Genomic DNA, 21,175 nt, shown 5'->3' with positions numbered 1-21,175 from the left:
ATTAGTTAGTCTTATGTCTGGTTCTACAGTATGGAGGCTGAAGCAGTGTATGCCAAAACATAGGGGTCCTAGCTCTCAGCCCTGGTCACTAATTACCCTTTTACTTTCTGTTGAGACACGTGTCACCTTAATAATGTGGGCTTTGTGTTTCAATTTGCTATCCAACTTACCATACAAGGATAAGAATTTAGGTCACCTAGCTTATTTACAATACAGGCATGGGTGATTGTGTCAAATGCCTTAACTAGATCCAGACAGAATGTATAGGCAGAACGACATGACCATAAACTACTGCCTCTGACATTCTCAAAGAAGTTTACTAAATTTAATAGGCATGATCTACCCATAATAAAGCTACACTTCTGGAGGTCAAGCTGCATTTTATTATTTAACATTTGTTTTCCAGGAAAGTACGACGTGGAATGAATCAATTTTCAGTGGATTCCCACGGAAAAATGCTCCAGATGCATGTCTTTTTAATGTAAATATTGAAGACATTGAGAAAGTGAGAAGTTCAAGGCAGCGCTATGTCATACAAAAACTGAATGCCATGCATGGCTCTGAAAACTGATCTCAGAGCATGAAACAATGACTGAAATCATCCAAAGCAGAACTGTTCATCAAAGATTAAGAGAAATAGTCAGAGACAAAGCAGGTTTCCAAGAATGATCCTTTAGCATAGACTTTACTAAACAAAAATAATGATTCTATTATTTTTGTTACAGTTTGGATGGATAGATATTCAGTAGCTTATCTAAATGTGGTCCAAACTTCAAACAGGGTATACAATGCAGCAGCATGAGACCACACACAGCTAGTGAGAACAGAAAGGACCACTGTTGAATTGATATAAGCCCCCTCTTGCAAGCATCTCCAGGCATAGTGACACTGCAAGTGAGTTGTAAAACTCTTCCTTAATGTCTGCCTCTGCTTATATTATGGAGCTAAGCTTTAATCTATGTTCATAATAACCACAAGTAGTTCAGTATATTATGTGCAGAAGTACATTAATTGTATTATTCAGTAGCAGAATTGTACAGTTATCATGAGGAACTCAGCATGTCAGGAGATGATGGGTTTACCCTTATCTTAAGGTGGTTGGGTTGCTGCTGCTACTGTGAAGGATAGTACTGTCCCTAAATTTTGCTACAGCAATAACACAAACAGTGAAATTTCTGGATTTAGTTCATACCGCACTATTAGTAGATGTTGTTCTCCAGAGCTCAAATCCATCTTTCCTTGAGAAATTAAGTGCACTGCCAAAGCTTTGTAGTGTATATCAAATATTGGCCTTTGTACTTATTGCCACTGGCCACATACATACATAACAGCAACAGTCTTTGTCACTCCAGACAACTTAGACTTGGAAAAAAATGAATTCCTCTCTGCAGAAAATTCATCCAAGTATTATGGTGGTAATACCAAGCTTCATCAGTATTTCCACCTCTGAGTCTTTCAGAGCACCACTCAAGCTGTATGGTGCCACAACTACAGCCTATAAACATCATAGTAATAGCAAAATGATAAGCAATTAGGCAACTTTTTCTACCAAGAAACAAAAGTATGCATACTCCAGTATAGTACTAGAACTGAGCAGCAAGAAATAATAAAAGACGTACAGATGGTACATAATAACCAGGGGATAAAGTGAGTGTATCAAGAGTAGAAGAAAAGGGTGGCACAGTCACCTGCCACTATGCTGATTACCTCAGATTTCATTATGTTTCATTATCTTAATCATCACTGCCCTCATAGCCTTTATTTAGATAGCTAGTTACAGTTTCAATCTATGAATCTAAACTGGGCTGAAAGCCTCCACCTGCCATCCTTTAGATGACCACTGCAATGAATGCACTGCAAGCTTTGGAAACTTAACATCTCCATCAGTGTTTGCAATGGCTCAGGCCCATCTTCTAATCTGCCATGCTATATTACTTTATTTGTGTGCATTCCAGTTTTATAATATTCCATCTAGCTTGTTGTTAAGTGCTGCTGCTAAGTAGTTCAGTGGATTTTCAATGACTGTTCCTGGCAGATATAATGAGTTCTCTCCCTGGCATGTTTTTCTTGCATTCTTCATGCCTGCATATATACTTTAAGCTCTCAAATCATCAGATGCTTTATTCAGTTGCTGATCAGGTCATTTGTTTGACTGCTGGGCTGGAATTCTCTGGACTTAAGTAAAATCATTTTATTGAACATGTTTGCAACAAAGCATATCTTATTCTTGCTAGAGAAGCTGTTATTTCACTGCACAGATATATATATATATATATATATATATATATATATATGACTAGAATGAAACTGGCTCATAATGAAAGCAAAAGCTTATTATCTGTTGTTACAGGGTGAAAAGGATAACTTGAATGAATTGCAGAGGAAGCTTAAATTGTCTGGGCTCTCAAGTGACTTTATATAAAAAAGGACTTTATTTTTGAACTTTAATTACTCACCACTGAACTTTGTTAGCATCTCACTTTACACTATGAACTTTGGACAATAAAAGCAATAACGGATATCTAGACTTGCTACATGCTATGTTTTCCTTGGAAATGTAATGGACTCATCTGGCTTGTATTCCCTTAATATAACTGGAAAGGCATTTGATTCACTGAAATCTAAGTTTCACACAAACTCTGTTTAAAGCAGAGCACAAAAAAATTCATATTACCAGCATTTTAATTTACTGTAAAGTTTTGAGCTTCCGTTGGTATTATCTTCTGAGATTAGCTACAATAAGTAATGCTTGTATATTACTGGAACTTTACAATTATATGTATTTTATTGCATTTTACTTAGTTGTTTGTTTTTGTATAGCTATAGCAACTATTATTTGTAATTATATTTACTTAAGTTATATAATGTACGGATGTTCTGTTATATACACACACACACACACACACACACACACACACACACACACACACACACACACACACACACACACACACACATATATTTTATGTAAGCAATAATGCCTGACACAGAGCTAGCTTATGGTCAAATGGCCCCTACGCAGGGTAATGGTTCAGGACCCCCACATCCCCACCCAGAAACCATTCCAATGACCCATTACTTGCCTCTCTACCAAGTAACCATAAAACACTGCTCAGATTTGTCAGTGTGCATACTGTTTTCTTCTTTACTTCTACAATGGTTACAGATGTTTAGATTTAATTTTTATTTCAAAATGTATAGCACAAATACTGACAGCCATTTGCTAAACAAACTACAGTCTCATAATGAAAACAAATTTAGAAAGAGCAACAGTAAGCTTATCTGTCCTTGAAATTCACATTCATTAGAAATGCATCGAAACCCACATTCATAGAACATTTATATGGCCAGTGTTGGATTAAGTGTACCTTTGGGCTGTTTACAAACCATGGGCTCCCAGCACACATTTTTAGGACCAGTCTTAAATGCATGTGTTCTTTGATTCACATTCCTGATTGTATTAAATCATATTCTAGGTTTAACACAGCCCCATTTGTTAGACTGAGTTTTAAATTTGTAGTTTTAAAAATTCTTCCCAGTAAGCATGAAAAAATATGAAACAATAATGACAAAGCTATCCATTTAAGAACATTTCTACCATAAAAAGTAACTCAAACTGTCATTATAATCATCCAGTTGCAGTCAATATGCACAACAGAAATAAAAATCATCTGAATAATTCCACAGTAAAGAGATCTGTAACTAATAAAGAGGCTGCTGCTGGGAAACAATTTTGCATTTCAGTGCTTCATCTTCAAATTCAGTGCCTGCTGCCCCTGAAGAATAATTTGCATGTAGGTTACATTTAAAAAATAAGGTGTGCTGATGGTATGCAATAGGGAATGGGTGGCAAATTGACAACAGGTTCCTAGTTACTAGACATCTCATCCAAGGAGGACACTCAGTACTGCAGTACTCCCTCTACCCCCATGCTGCACAGCAGTGGCAGTAATCAATCCATCTGGTGTGGGAAGACAGCCCACAACCTTTTGCACCAAAGACAAATATGCTACCTTTTGCAACCCTGACACCAAACAGCACAGCTAAAACTCTATGGCTGATGCTGACAGAATATAATCCTCAGTGATGTACAAAATAAAGAATAAAGGAGACCTGGTAGTTGGTGTGGAGGTCTACGGCACTTACTTGCCAATAATCAAGGGCACACACACACACACACACACACACACACACACACACACACACACACACACACACACACACACACACACACACACACACACCTAAATCTCTGCTGCACCATAGCTTATGTTCATTTGTCCTAACATCTGCATTAGATAAACACACATGAATTGCTGTTGCTGTACTCACTGTACCAAAATTCCAGCTTGGCTCCATACCAAATCTTGCTGGCCACATGCTGCATGCTCCATACCAAATCTCCTACAATTTTGCCACTCTGCTCTATACAAGATCTTACATGCTACATACCAAATCTTATATGCTCTATACTCCAGTGAAGTCCTAAAGCCCTCATGTATTTATGGAAACATACCAGCTTGTTTTAATTTCTGAATATTTTATTTTTTATCAGCCCCTCCAAGCCAATATTGACCCCACCCCAACCAACACGGGCCCTAGGCACCTATCTCAAGTGGCTATTGCTCGATCTGACTCTGCCCTGACAGGGTGGGTACTAGAGGGAAATAAAAGGACCACCCATGGGGTATTGTCACTTATTTCCATGTAACACCCTCCCTGGTAAGCATTATTGTGCTTATGTAATGAGCTAACTTTTAAATTGCTTTGTTTTTGTTTTATTATTAATAATATTTTTTTTGGGGGGGCAAAATAGTTCCTCTGCCTAATGTTTCAAAGTTAACATAGATATGCAATTGTTGTTGGAGGACGTATTTCACATCAGAAATATAAATGATGCAAGTATTTAACAATATATGACACACACATTCACTCAAGCAAATAGTCACATGCATAAATATACACTCACAAACAAATGTACAGAGAGACTCACACACTTTATCTCAAACATATAGAAACTCAGATAAGCGCATGCACACACATATGCAGAGTCAGAGACATGCCCCTTTATGCACAGAAAGTCACAAACATATACAACATGCATGCAAAGACACAGACTCAAAGAGAGATACACGCACACACACACACACACACACACACACACACACACACACACACACACACACACACACACACACACACACACACATTCACTTTGCTGACTGTGCACAGCTATGAAGTTTGATTGTGATATAATGACTAAATTAATTCATACATAATAGCTACTGTAGCCAGTGCCATGGCATAGAGGAATAAACCTTGTTTATGGCCCAGGTAACCCAGATATGATTAGTGGATTGATTGTCTGAGGTATCTATGGAGTAGAATGGGAATGTCCATCCTCAGGGGGGGGGGGGGTATGTATACAGTGCACACAGATGTGACTGATTTCCCTGATGAAGATCAGGTTTGCACTGTATCTTGCACCAACAAACTATACTTCATTGCAATAGCTATTATTTGCTTTTTACCCACTTTTTGTTTACCCTGCAGCTGATTATCATCTGCTACCAGTTTTGCTCCTCATTCACCAGGTCTACTGGGTCTGCCTTAGCCTTTTTCCCGAAAATGCCCAGCCCATATCTAAGGTATGCAGAATCAATAAAGTGCAACTGAATATCCATTCAGCCATAACAAAAATAACAAAATCATGTTTGGATACTGGTAGGGCATCCAGCTAAATGTCAATTGTATGCAGAAGTGAGGGACAGATCAGCGGTGACACCCATAGATGTTCCACCCTCAGGGATGTACTGGGCTCATGCGCAGGATAAGAAAAATAGTAGAAACACTCCATGGCAGCAGAATGATATTGGACAATGATCCTCAATCTTCTCACTGGCTATGGGCCTGGGCAAGGTATAGCCCATGGAAAGCTAAAATGGCTCCAACAGATCTAGTGAATCAGGACAGGAACTGGTGTCAGCTGATGGCCACAAAATTTCTGTTGGAAAATGTGTACTGTCTTCTTCCTATCAATAACCACTTTATTATGATCCTGTGTCCTTTGCTTTCATCCACAAACTGCCCCAGCAGCAGATGTGCAACAAAATGCATAGATTAATTGAGGAAAAATGCCAAACAGGGTTCACAGATGGCTATATAAGTTACTAATGGAAGACAGCAATATAAATCCATCCCTAATATTCAGAAGATTTTTCACCACTCACAGTAATTGCCTGAGACAGGTTGGTCAATTAACATGAACGTGAGAAATTTTCATTCATAAACAGGTGTAGCTGCAATGAGAAGGACCTCATCACTGGCTCACTACTATGTCTTTGAAACAAACACTGCATTGTCAGATCTGACCTCACTGGTGTTCTCACCAGAAGCCCATGTATCGCTTGCAAACACTCACATTCAGACACCAGTATATACACACACAGACACACACACATATCAATGTACACATACATACACACACACACACACACACACACACACACACACACACACACACACGCACACGCACACACACACACACACACACACACACACACACACACACACACACACACACACATATAACACACACCCACACTCTCAAGTCTTTGCTGAACATAGGGTGTACTCCCATGGGAGGGAGTGAATAGGTGACTGCCTTCTTTTGTCAATATTCACTTTTTCATCAGCCACGTAATTCTCTGAATCACTTGGTGGAGCAAATGAGGAGCTCTGACATTTCCAGGGGAGACCATGTGGTTAATTATCATTAAGGTCAGATATATGCCTCAAGGCATTAGGATGCAGCATCGCTCATGAGTCTACTCTTTGTGCTGATGCCACAGAGAGGGGAAAAAATCTCAGGCACAATGCAATCTGTGAATTAAAAAGCTGCAGTATGATGTAGAAACCTTCCAAAGTTAGACTTCTCCATCACTTTAAGCTTTTCCGAATCCCAGGGCTTATTTCTGTAACAATAAGAAATATACTGCAACACAACTAGCAGAGCAATTTGTTATGCTTTCTTCTACACCAGATATACACAGACTATGCCTGCCTGAAAACATGCAAAATGTACAGATTTGTTGTAAAATTAATGCCAAAACAGAGCAACCATGTATATAACACTAATGCTGGTATATAGCAGTAAATGGCCATATATATGTAACCATAACAAAAAAATTACAGTATAAATAGCACAGTAATGCATCATACCTTCAATTACAAAATATACTTGGATTAAGTTTGGCTTGTGTAAATAGTCAGGAACAACTTCATCTGAATGTAAAAGTCATGACTAATACCTCCAAGGAGATTGCCTTACCATCTTATACCTCATTTGTCTGAACCATTTTTAACATAATGCTGTGTTTTATAGTTTTAAAAAAACACATAAGAAATTTGAAAAAAAATTGATTCCTTACCAAAGAAATCATAAGGTTAGAAAAATGTAACTATTCAGGAAAGCTTCTGGAACAGTCATTACAATCTGCTTCTTAAAAAATTGTTAAGAGCTGTCATATGTGGTTTATAAGAAAATCCCTGGAATTCAGAAAGGATTGCCATGAGCAGCACACCTTAACACTCTGATTCACAGACTACCTCCTACTGAGATTTCCCTCTAGTGAGAGCATCAACGTGGAGGTCTCTCCCAGTGGCCAAGTGATGGCAATGAGTTAGTTCTGAGGAGCAGCTAACGCTAAATAGCCATATGCTCTCCCTCAGAAAGGTCTACAGCTCTGAATTTATGTTGCCAAGTAATTCATAGATTCACCTTTGTGTGCACATTTCCATGGTAGAGCAAAATGTTAATAGTGTTAAAAGGATGGTGGTCACTCATTGACTTCAACAGAAGCAGTAGTAGTGAAGGTAAGTTTACCGAAGTTCTGCGAAGACACTGGAGTTGAAGGATCCTAGTATAGCTATGCATGTGGAAGTGTGCGCGCATGTTTTTTGGCATGAATGAAGCTGAAGGTGTGTGTGTGTGTGTGTGTGTGTGTGTGTGTGTGTGTGTGTGTGTGTCTGGGAGAGTGCATCTACCTGAGTGATTGCACTAGAACTGTGAGTAGGACTTGTGTGATGTTAGAATGCTGTGCGTTTTTGTGAGTCTGTGTGTGGATGTTTCTGAATGGTTGTCTGAATGTATGTTTGTGCAAGTTTTTTTGGGGGGGTGCCTTTGCCAACCTAATGCATGGGTTGCTAGTGTAAACATTATTTCTGTCAGAGGTCAGACAGAACTAGTAGTAAAAAATGTGCTTCAGAGATATGCTAATGAGATGATAATGAGATCTTCCTTACTGCCGTCATAGGTATCCCAGAATTGCATTTCCCAAGTCATATAAATTGACCTACAAGAGGTAGGCTGTTTACATGGGAGGTAGGGCTCATTTTGTCAGTACATCAAACCTTTGATTGTGGAAGACCAGAGAATTGAAGTGCTGAAATATTAAATCGACAAAAAAAAAGAACTAAAATGTAAAAATTTCTCATTTCACGTTTTTACGGGGGAGGGCACCCCCTGCTACATAAATATACAAACTCTGAGATTGCTCTACAGTGAACAGAACAGTAAAGTTCTCATTCCACACTGTATGATGATCTCCATTCACAAGGTTAGATATTTCAGTACTTCAGCCTTGGTTTGTGTCTTGTACTGACATTTTGATGTTCCATAGTGAATCTAGATATATCACCAGAATCACTTATCGACAAAACTACCCCAGAATCACTTATCGACAAAAACCCAGAATTTGTAGCTAACACCTTTAACTCCTTCTTTACAGAAACTATTCAATCGCTAGCTAACCAACTGCCTCCTCCTTCACCTCCCCAAACTAATGTAACTGAAGATACAACCCCCCCCTTTAAATTACAGCAAATACCTACCTCCTATATCAAAAACCTACTGAAAAAACTTAAACCAACTACCCTCTCGGCAGATCGACTCCCAGCTGAATACCTGCAAATAGCAGCTGAAGCTATAGCCTACCCTATCTCCATCCTGATTAACAGAACCATTACTGAGGCCACCATCCCCACCATTTGGAAAATATCCTAACCATCTAACTACAGACCCATAGCTATTCTATCTCCAATAGCCAAAATCATGGAAAGATGTGTCCATAAACAATTTCTTAATTACCTCTCCTAAATAATCTATTGACCAAATCTCAACATGGCTTCAGACCCCATCATAGTACGACTACTGCCCTCCCTTCTTTTACTGACTCAATTAACAAAAATCGCAATAACAAAAAATATCCTCCGCCCTATTTCTTGACTTATCCAAAGCCTTCATATGGTCAACCACCAACTATTATTGCAGGCGTTAAAAAGCGTTCCACTTCAATAATTCAGCTCTCAACTGGTTCCGCCTACCTCTCTGGAAGGCAACAGGCAGTCCTATGGCAAAATAAGCTCGCAACCTTTACCTAATACCATAGGAGTTCCCCAAGGCTCCATACTAGGTCCCCTTCTCTTCTCCGTGTTTATAAATGAACTCCACTCAACTATCCCTCAAGCCACATGTATCCAATACTCCACCCTTATCTGTTCAAATATCACTCTCCCTGATTTACAAGTTATGACACAGCAATGCTTTGCTACAATTGAAAATGGCTATCAGAGAGGAATCTCATCCTTAATCCTAAAAAAACTAAGCTATTATTATTCTTTCCCACCTCAGCTCCAACTCCAGCACAAGACTCCCCACTAGCTAATAATTGCATCTTCTTCGTTCAGTCTAATAATGGTACCATAATCGAGCCTGACACCAACACTAAACTATTAGGCGTCACCATTGACAACAAACTTAAATTTAACTTGCATATCAGTCAAACAATAAAGACTGTCAATAAGAAACTAGGATCCTTGTATAGACTTAAAACTTCCTCACCCCCAAAGCCAAATTAACTATAACCCATCTTCTCTCCACACTTCTGTATGCCTCTCCTGTATTCTCATTCCTCAATACAGGTGACATTAATAAACTCTCCGTGACTTATAATCACATTGCCAGATTTGTAACAGGAGCCCCTTATAGAACCCATCACTGTATTAACCTAAAGAAACTTGACTGGTTAGAACTACCTAATATTCTCAAACTTAACCAACTCTCTGAAGCATACAAAATCATTAAGGAACCAGACAGAACCCCCTCACTACATAACCTACTGACCCCTTACTCCAACCTAAATACTCTTCGCTCCTCAAAAGACTACTGGTCCAAACCATCAAATCCAACAACAAGGGAGGGGATGCTCTCTATGCCAATTCTATAGGCAAGATTTGGAACTCTCTACCTAATAACCTAAGACTCACTAATTCACTATTTAAAAACATCTCACCCAATTCCTTAAGACACACTGGCTATGTCCATGTGCAAACCCAGACTAGGCTCCTGTCAATATAGCACATCCTACTTTAATTGAAAATTGGGTTACTTCAAATTCCTATACTATCTGAACATTAATCCTATCCTGTTCTATAATAGCAAGTAGCTTCTTTATCATCCCTCTGAACTCCTGTAAGGTAATGTTCTGACTCTGTACATAGTTACTATAATGTCTTGAGATGCTTTAGCATACTCAGAGTTGCAATTTTTCTGTACTAAGGCTAATAGCAGCCTAACTATGAATGTTCAATAATTTGTAACTAGTATCTTAAACTACTTAGTAATTTGTGCTTATTTTACCTATATTTTTATTGTATTGTATCTTTCTCTGTGGAGCTTTTCTCCCGGGCCTCCGCTGAAAATGGACATGTATCCAGTCGGACCATCCCGGTCAAATATAAAATAAATAATAATAAATAAATAAATATATATATATATATATATATATATATACACACACACACACACACACACACACATATATATATATATATATATATATATATATGTGTGTGTGTGTGTATATATATATATATGTGTGTGTGTGTGTGTGTGTGTGTGTGTGTGTGTATATATATATATATATATATATATATATGGTTCTACCTCACTTCAACGACACGCCGGAACATCGACAGGGAAATCGCGAGCCCCAGAAGATCGACAGCGCAGAAGACCGACGCAACGGGACCTAGAAGATTGACAAGCAGAAGACCGACCCGACGGATGAAAGCACCGACGCCGAGGATGCCGAAATGGGAAAAGGCTGTGTAAGTATGCGGTAGTGACGGACGTTAGGGTGCGAGTAAGGTAAGTGTGGATAGGGGTGGGTTAAGTGAGTTAGGGTTAGGGAGCGGGTCAGGTAAGTGTGCGGTAGAGATTGTGTTTGGGTTAGGGGTGGGATAAGTGAGTTAGGGTTAGGGAGCGGGTCAGGTAAGTGTGCGGTAGTGACGGCCCTTAGGGTTAGGGTTTGGGTTAGGGTTGTAGGTAGTTGTGTATGTGAGGTTTAGTGTGGGTTTGTAGGGATTTTGGTGTGCTTGTGTTGTGTATGTGGTTTTGGAAGGGAATGTGTTTTGTTTGTTGATTGTGGTGTGTGAAGTGTATGAGGTTTCGTGTTTGTGTACCGTCGGTTATTTCGTTGTCGGGCATGTGGAATTTCGTGTTTTTGTACTGTCGGTTATGTGGTTTCGGTGATTGCATTGTCGATGTTTTGGTGTTTCGTTTATGTGAGGTAGAACCATATATATATATATATATATATATATATATATATATATATATATATATATATATATATATATATATATATATATATACATATATATATATACATACTCATGTATATCCATATTTACACCTGTTCCACTACAAATGTCTGTACACAATACAGTCCATTTCAACAATATATTGTGATTTTACCAGAGTGAATGTATTGCACCAGTATGATTATATATATTCTGCATGCTGTTATGCAAAGTGAACCAGTTTGACATGCTACCATATACCATTTTCCTAATACTGCATTGTCAAAGATGACACTATTGTTTAATTTACCTGTATTGATTTACATTGCATCAAATATTGCATTGCACCAATGAGGCTTTTCTCCACAGGTCTCTGTTATAAAGGGTTCTACATCTAGGTAGACTTCCCCAGTCAACAAATGAAAATAAATAAATAAATAATTAGAATCCTCAAGCCATCACCAGGCTGGTTTAGACTGGTACCAAATGCACAGTGAAACTCAGTTATGAGATGATTATATCTGTACAAACACTGTATAGCTATAACTTCAGAAAATTTAACATTATGTAATTTTCAAGAAGTCTTACTTTGCAAATGCATGGTTCTTCACAGGGGTTTAAGTTTCTACTTCCATGGAGGCTACAGTTGCACAGAATGCAGTTCGGATAGTTGGTGTAACCAAATGCACATTGATCACATCTGCTTCCTGCATAACCAGGTCGACAAATACAGAAACCAGGGAAAAGGTCTGCAGTAGAGAAGATTACAAAAGTAAACTTATTTTTATATTTAAATTCATCTCTATATAACATTTCATATAAATGTACACAGACATACGTGGACATGGATCAGTGTGTAAATACCATGTGAATGGGTACAGAATTAAACTAGCAGGAGTTTTCCAGCTGCTGATACAGAAGTCAGACAGCACTAGAAGAGAGACACAACTTTATTACCATCATCATATTCTAAACCATTTCATAAGGGCTATGGTGGTAACAAGGTAAGTAGGGTAGACCAGATTTCCTATTCTCAGCACCAATCTACATCTCATCCTATGGGATCTCAAGGTATTTGCAAGTGAGCTGAAAGATACAATCCCTCCAATATGCACAAATCTGCAAAAATCTGCATTTGATAAATTATTTTGTCACACTCACAATGATGGGAATTACTACTCTTTGATCATATTACATTACATTTCAGCAAAATAGTGTGAACAAGGGAAAAAAAAAGATACAGATTTGTCTGACAATTCCAAGGCAGGGCTAGCCACCCGGTGATGTGAATATTGGCTCTAGATGACTGTCACTGTTAAAGTGACAATCCAACCCCTTTAGATGGATGGATTTGTCTGGCAACTCTGCACATTTTATGAAACAAGCAATTGGCAACTGGCGTCTATATTTTTCCTCCTTTTTGAGTGCATCTGGGGTGATACAATTCATTGTTTCTTTTGCTAGCATATTCTACTTAGCCTACAAATCTTTTGTATGAAAAATATTTCTTAATTTCAACACTGAAGTATGTGCCCCCAGTCTGAGTGAGATGTCCCCGCATTCCACATCTACATTTCCACTTTAATTTATATCATTACACTTATCACAGTATCTTACATGCCCATATGGTACCCTCTTGCCTCTGTTCTGTCTGTTTTCCTCTGCTGTGATGACGTTTATCTCTTTCAGCCTTGCGATGTATATTCCTTTTACCTCTCTGATTATTTCCTTGGCCAAATTTCCACTTGTATGCAAAGATGGTAGCATGGTACAAATCTGTGGAATGGTAGCATCTCCCTAGTTCTTAAATCAGTAATATATCCATTTTATTAGCCTTGGTTTGTGTCTTGTGGTTAATTTCTACAGACACAGTTATGACAAGATTTTTCTCTCATCCTGAATTCTGCACTATAACCTCACAAATCAAGTTTTCCATTAAATCTAAGGAAGTACATTGCAGATTTTTGCATTAAACCTTAACTATCATTTCTCTTTGTAGTCTGCTTGTCTCTTTGGATCTCCATTTAAACTTACTTCCCCATCCCTCACCATTCCACCTGATTTAGGTTCATATGAAAATAAAATAACCCTTTCTATATTTAATTTTTCATTTTAATTTATTCATTAGTTATTTATTAAGTAAATTAGTCTGCACTGGCCCCTTTAGAGCCACAACTCATGTCACAAGGCAAGGCTTAATTACAGTACATATGTGCAGTTCAGAGTAATTCAACAAGTATGTTTTTTGGGAAGTGGGAGGAAAATGAAGTATGTGAGAAAGCTCATGCAAATATGAAAAGAACATGCAGATCAAGATTCAGCAACATTGTGGTAGCAAGACTGAACAGCCTCTGCAATCCTGCTGTCCCTGCAATAAAATGTGAAATTCAACCAGCCCCCCCCCCCCGATGACATCATCCCACTCAGCAAGATTCACTCAGATTAATGCCTTCCAAAGATGAAGTATTGAATTCAATGGAGGCCTGCCACACTCAGACAAAATAATGAGATTCATTAGCATTCTCTGTTAATGAACCTCATTACCTAGTCTAAGTTTAGTGCCAAAACTGTCCAAGGACTTGGAGGGGAGAAGAGCCTTTGCTGAAGTCCTCAGGCACAGTCTATCTGTATTTTGGACCTGGTATGGCAGCCAGGTAGCCTGCCTGCCTGCTGTACCAGGTCCAACATATAAATTAGGCTGCACAACCATGATGCCATTCTGCACAAGATATCCATTATAGTGCAGAGTGGTGGCTTCATGCATGCTGGCCATACTGGCTGTCATGCCTGCATACATCTCATCTGGGAAGATGGACAGAGATGCTAGGACACTAGCCCACCAAGAATTTCAAGCTATTTTTAAGAAAACAATAAACAGAGCTGTCTCAGAGGAATTTGGGAGTAACTCACACTACATACAACTGCACATTTACACGGTCCTAAGCATGTTCCCAGCTCCCAAAACCTTAAGTACAGCTCCATGTGTATGGTGAACTACTTGCTGAAGGCAGTATTAATTTTCACTAAGTACTGTCTGCAGTACCTAGTTCCACGTACAGGTTGAGTTTCTGTCTTGCCAAAAGAGGAACATTTATTTAAGTGCACTTCCCCATTGATTCGTCCTTATACATTGGTGATCCTAGCCAATGTACAGTACATTTCCAGTTGAGACCCATAGATCCTTATGATGTTCAGTCCTTTTTGGGGTATGCCTTCTTTAACTAAGTGTTCTATCAACTAATAATACGCAGTACTAAATAGGGCAAGGAGGGATCAACTAATTATACAATAAAACATATCTTAATATTTCTGTAAATATTGCAATAAATATGCATGCAGTAAGGAATGTATGAAAGCTTGTTTCTTGTTTACAAAAGTGTTCTAACAATATTTGTCTAGGTTGTACAGTTTTTCAAGATATGACAATTTTTGTGAGAGTTTATCAAAAAATATAATTCTTGGTTTGTATGCACTACAATATATTATAGTATTTATAGAAAGATTAAGAATATAATAAGTATTAGCACTGCAAATAATATTTCTTACTGATAACATTGCTATTTTTACAGTTGTAAAAGGCTATTGTTCACAAAATGTTTACATAGCTTTTTAAGTTGATTTTTGAAAAAAATGTCTAGAACGCATGAATGTTTGTAGGTTGCTAGAGATGTGATATTCCACACCACATAGGTGTTAATGAGTTAGCCATCATCTTTTGTTTCCTGTTATTCAGCTACTGTTTTACCCATTTTATTAGCATTTGTCCTATATTCAGTCCTTCATATTGCTTGTAAGTCTCATGTGTAAAAACTGAGTGGAAAAAAAACACTGAAAAGCAGGTATCTACATCAAACAACTTTCTCTTGTCAAGTTCCTACATAATGAGTCAAAACACAAGTCAGTGTGCATTTATTATTCCTTAGGTTGTTTACTTTTGGTATCCCGATTATTCCTCTTGTGTGAGTCTTCTTCAACATGTTCCACTTTAATAAAATTAGATTTTTGGGTCTTAAATTAACTAGCTCAGTCCTTCACCCCCCCCCCCCCCATGGAATGCCATCATTGTAGATTGTTTCAAATCACAGGAAAATATACCATTGCTGACTGACCTGCTGAACAGTCCTATCAAAAGACATACAAGCATACCATCCATGTTCAATATGTTCATAGATACTGTATCATGATGCCCCATTGTGTTATTGATCCGGTTTATGACTCATAAAATCCTTCCCAACAGCATTTATCTATGAGTCCATTGTTGTCAATTGCCTCCTACTTCTTTATTGCCTTCCACAGCACTTCCCTATCAGCAGGATAAAAGTGCAGCAAGTGAAAAGTGATAGGAGAAAATTTCCACTTTTTCCAAAGTGCAGCAACTTTGAAGCTGATATAATAAGGAAGAGAACAGAGAAGGCAAAGCTTCATGCATGGCAGTGTGGGATACATGTCCCATATAAAACCAGAGATTAAACTCTACTTAGAATTTATTTTTTATACTGAAGTACAATTCAGACTCATGACATTAATAACCTACATCACTGAATCCACTGGCCTCTGAAACTTTTTTCCCCTTCATTTATTCACTCAGAAAACTAAATAAATCTTTCCCCTATTTTTTTATTTCTACTGCTGCTTCCTTCCCAAAATTTACATTAGCTTTCCTTATTACCGTGGATGTTTTTTTATTGCTTTCTCATACTCCTGCTAAAATGTTTGCTCTCTTTAAAGTTTACTTGCTCTTCTGCCCCTTCACTTGACATTTAAAGTATGTTGGTATCTTCCCTTTTTTAACTTTAGTTGAGTTTTTAGCAATGTGTGGACCCATTAGTTGGAACATCAGTGTGAGGGTTGTTCAGCTGATCATTGTTTGTCCTCTGTTAGACAAAAGTGAAGTCTTAACTGTTTTTAGGACATCTGCTTTTTTTAGTTACCCCAAACCTTGCCGAGTGCATACAGGACAAGGTATTATCTGGCTGAAATCAATTCACTAACGTTGGACTTCCTGATGACTGTTTTCCATAAGAAATCACAGTCTGTATGGTGTCTAAGTGTATTTCAGCAGTGATTCATTTGTTTTGACAGATTCTCCTTTTCTTCATGTTGGTGTGGAGCTGGTGTATGGCATGTGGGCTTTATTCTTTTCTTTATGGGAACAAAGTATGAAAATGAAAGCAAAAGCATTTTTATATTATCTTCCTTTGTTTTATTTTTTTTTATTTACTTACTTATTTTGTTTCTCCAAATAATTCTTCTACCACTATAATAATGTAGCCTGCCTACAGAAAGACTGCCCAAGCAAAGTAAGTCCCAGCCTTATTAGCATCAAAGTTGTGTCCTCCTTTGTTGTATATAAAATTAAAATACACCTAGTAGCAAAAGACTGAACTCTCTTTCTTGTTTAACTTGATGTGAATGCACCTTTCTTCTATTTTAGAGAAAAATCACTTCTAAAAGAATTTCAATAAAGTCGAACAGCTAAAGTAAATTTAGCTCACAGGAGCTTGAGTTAGATCAATCATTCCCCATTAAAGAAATTGTAGAAAAGATTGATGCTGTATGGGGTGGATGTAAAACAATTGGCTTGGCCATTGGTTATCACTAGTGTAAAGATCTTCATCTGCATCATTTGGAAATGGCAATCATCTTCTATAAAAAAAAAAAGAAAGATGCTGGGTGTCATCATTTTTCTCCCTAGAGCATTCTATACAGATGACTAAAGCTCCTCTCTAATTGTGACTTCTCAGCATTTGTATACCTTCTTCAAGCATTATGTAGTTGGGGGCTTTGATATGTATTTTACTTGTGTGATACATGATCTGCTTCTTAGGTCCAGTTTACTTCTCTCGATGCATGCTCCACTTTGTACTGAGGGCTGAGTAATCCCTCCCCCACCCCATTAATCCCTCATGCAACTATCTTCATTTGCTAACCACCTTCCTTGGAAATTTTTATTTCTTGTTGCAGACAACATTATCTAGCCTGATGTTTGGCTAAACAACAGATATGTTGCTGATGAGATACTTCCCTAATTTATATTAAAAAGGCATCAGTATTCCCTGCCCATATGTGGCCTCTGAGTATTGAAAAAGAAAATGAATATGCAGACCTAGTCATAGAGATGACAGTGCTGTCCTTATTAAATTACTTACCACAAAGTGGAAGAAATGACCAGTGGTTAGGCAGAGGAACTACAGCTCCTCTCATCAGATGTTCGAAGAGATGAAGGCATGATAAGGATGCACTAGATCATGTCAAGAAGAGAAGACAGAGTTGTCTTAAACAGGAAATGCAAGGGGGTGAGGAGGTGCAGGAAGCAGACCATAGGAAGTAAATACTTTACTTTTGGATCTGTGAAAGCACTTCACCAAGATGAGGGCTGTGTGCCCATGGAATGGTTTGAGAATGGTGGTATAAGAAATGTGATTGAAGGAGAAATTAAGGGGGATCATGTATTTCAAGTAATATAGTAACAAAAAAGATAAACAGTACCTGTTGCCTCATCAACTCCACTAACACAGGAAGATTATCAACTGGCAGTCACATTATCACCTGTGGTAAGTGTGTCATAAGTTGTATTATTTAATGATTTGTTAATTACCTTCCAAAGCTGCTTCTGAGTATGAACAATGTTTGTTATAAATAAATAGTTAATTTGTACTTTTTTATACAGTACTGAACCACTTTTCATGTTTTCATATTTTCATATTTATGTGATTCACTGAAACTGCTTTCCAAGCATGAGTTAGTTGCTTAGTCACTCATACTATGAACAGCATCTACCACATTTAAAAAACATTAACTTAGTGAAGAAATGTAATTTGGGATCTTTGCATTTTTTCACCATGCATCAGTTTCACTCCCTGAATTCATAAAGAAAGCTATAAAGGAAGCACTAGCAAAAAGATGCTTCAAGGAAATTTGTAGCATAGTCAGTACCATTGTGAAAATGGAGCCCTGGCTGGAGGCCAGATGACTCAGATTAGATTAGCAGTCTGGCCTGCTGAGGAATCAGATGCAGGAATAGGAAACAGAAAAGTTTTCTGTCAGCACATCTACTGTAGGGGGAAGAGTATGGTGTTCTGGTTGGTGCTATAGTCCTTAATCAGTGAAGACCATGGGTGTACAGCAGCTACCAAAAGGTTGGGGAGGCACAAGCAGATACCTACAGGATTCTGCAGTTGATGTCACTGCATGTTCATGTGAATAGGAATGGGATAGGAGCAGTGCATAAAAACATAAAAAAATGCCAGTGGCAGCAGAGCAATGCTACATTAGGATACCTCACTTTCCTCTCCAGCCCCAAATGCCAGATCAAGTCCAGGGAAAAGCAGCTTTGGGGAACACAAAGACTGAATAAGGGCACTGGGAGCAGATGATAGCTGTCAGGAGAAGAAAAATATTAAAAAAATAAAAATGAAATCTAAAGTCACTTGACTTCAGCAACAATGCAAACACATAGATGGATTCTAAAAGAGATACGCCAGCACAGAAGACTGTTTCTGTTGACATGGATTGAAGTCTAGACCTGTTTAAAAAGATAGTCCCTTATAAAGGAAATTAAGGGAAGTGGCAGGACTACCTTGATCCCAGTGTCGAACAGTCCCTGCCTTCAATTCTATCACTGCCACAAATGTACAAATTATGCTGCTGCAGCATAATGCAATTCTGAAACAAGAAACTGGATTATGTACACAGGGCAGAAAATGACAACCAACAGTATCAAATGAAGATTGCCTAGGCTGTCTGCAAGCAAGGCATATGAACATTAGGAGTTTAATACACGTGGAAAGAGAGGATATTACAATCTTTACTGCAATCATTACAGAGTAACAGCATCCCAACACACTTAGGCAGTCAGCTGTAGGAGGCCATCATGCATGCATATGGAAGAAAGAAAGTATACTTGTGTAAGCAAACTTACCATAACAATAGATGTTAGAGTGATCACTGCTGCAGTAGGCTTAGCTATATGAGTTACATCCTGCATTGCATATAACAGGCAGGCAGCTTCCAAAGTTTCAGGGCACTGTCTACATATCCAAACAGTCAGTCAGCTCAAGCTGGGTGGACTATAAAGAGAGGTTTGGTTGCCAAGCCCTTTAGAGCATTTATGCCATACCTCTCAACTGTCCAGATTTTTGCCTCATATTTTGGGTCCATTCCTCATAAAATTTGTGGTTTTCTGACAAATCACTGGGATGATCTAAGGATTGAAGTTGCTCAATATTGACATACATTTGAGTTTCAGACTTCAAATCCTTGAGAAAATGTATGATGTGAAGTTGTTCAATCTCGCCATTCATTCTTGACTGATGGGTTTGGAGCCGATCCCACGGCTCCGGTACGGCTATATGCAAAGCTTGAGGTCTTCCAGTAGCTCAAGGCCAAGCCCCTATCCCATGATGCACTGTGAATTACCTCAGATCTAGTTTGCCACAGCATCTGATCAGAGGTTCCAGTGAAAGCTTGGGCCAGTAAACTTTAAAAATTTCTATTTAGCAAGTTATTATATATCTTTAGTACTTTTTTGACTTAGGATAGTTAGATAGTTAGCTTTTATAGCTTTTTTGCAGTTCCCCTTCCCATGTGTTCTTAAATATTACTCTTTGAATATTGGGCCTTGCTGTTTTGGCCTAGTTATCTTTGACTAGAGTGTGTGTTTAAATAGCTTTTTCTAGTTCTAGTTATAAATAGCTGATTCTAGTTATATACGGTTTGTTGGATATTTTTTTCCTCAGGCTCATTTGTGTGTGTGTGTGTGTCTGTGTGTCTGTGTGTGTGTGTGTGTGTGTGTGTGTGTGTGTGTGTGTGTGTGTGTGTGTGTGTGTGTGTGTGTGTGTGTTAGAGCCTAGTATGTTTATTAATCTTTGGTCTGCATGTATCAAAGTAGTATCATGGTGGATGATAAGGACAAACATCCCAATTCCGGTTTTAAAAAATGTCCGGATTGCAATCAGAAAATGTCAGCGACTGATGGACATATTACCTGTGTATATTGTTTAGGGGCTGTCCACTTACAGGAATCTTGTGCTATTTGTGATTCCTTTTCATCCAGAGTTTTGTTAGAGAGGAAAAGGATGCTAATGGACAGGAGGTTGAAACACCCTTCTCAGGAGGCATTGAGTAACCAGGAGGTGGTCAGCAAATCGTCTAAGTCCTCTAAGTCCTCTGTTAAATCTAAGGACTCCAAGCATTCAAAAAAATCAAAAAAAATTTGATGACTCTGCAACATCGGCTCCACAGATTTTGGAGTGGGCCCACAGAATTGGAACCGGTATCCGAAGTGCCTCAGTCACCATTGCTCCAGTCGGCACCATCGGTGCATTCATCTAGGTCATCTGTCAGCCTTTCAGATTTGGATATGGATTGATTGGTACAAAAGCTTCTACAGGCACCAGGCCTTGCTAAATTGTTGTTGGCTCTGACCCAAGCAGCTTCGGAGCCTAAGACCACTACTCCTGCTTTGACTACTCCTCCTCTGAACCATATCAGCCCTTCAGAGCCAGAAGAATCAGACCTGTTGATTGTGGAG

At 38.4% G+C, this 21,175-nt stretch overlaps 1 protein-coding gene across 13 annotated transcripts in view; it reads right to left on the bottom strand.

The window, feature by feature from the left end:
- LAMA2 (laminin subunit alpha 2) overlaps positions 1–21,175 on the bottom strand; it is a 4,753,606-nt gene that overhangs the window by 2,906,903 nt on the left and 1,825,528 nt on the right. For all 13 annotated transcript variants that reach the window (XM_044064325.1, XM_044064371.1, XM_044064344.1 and 10 more), the window contains exon 10: positions 12,232–12,392. In XM_044064325.1, coding sequence (XP_043920260.1) covers positions 12,232–12,392 — 161 coding nt within the window. The remainder of the gene's footprint in view (positions 1–12,231; positions 12,393–21,175) is intronic.

Source organism: Protopterus annectens, chromosome 1.part0, assembly GCF_019279795.1.
Source record: "Protopterus annectens isolate FY-2018-M chromosome 1.part0, PAN1.0, whole genome shotgun sequence".
Lineage (NCBI taxonomy): Eukaryota > Metazoa > Chordata > Ceratodontiformes > Protopteridae > Protopterus > Protopterus annectens.
This window is presented reverse-complemented; position numbering and strand designations above follow the sequence as displayed.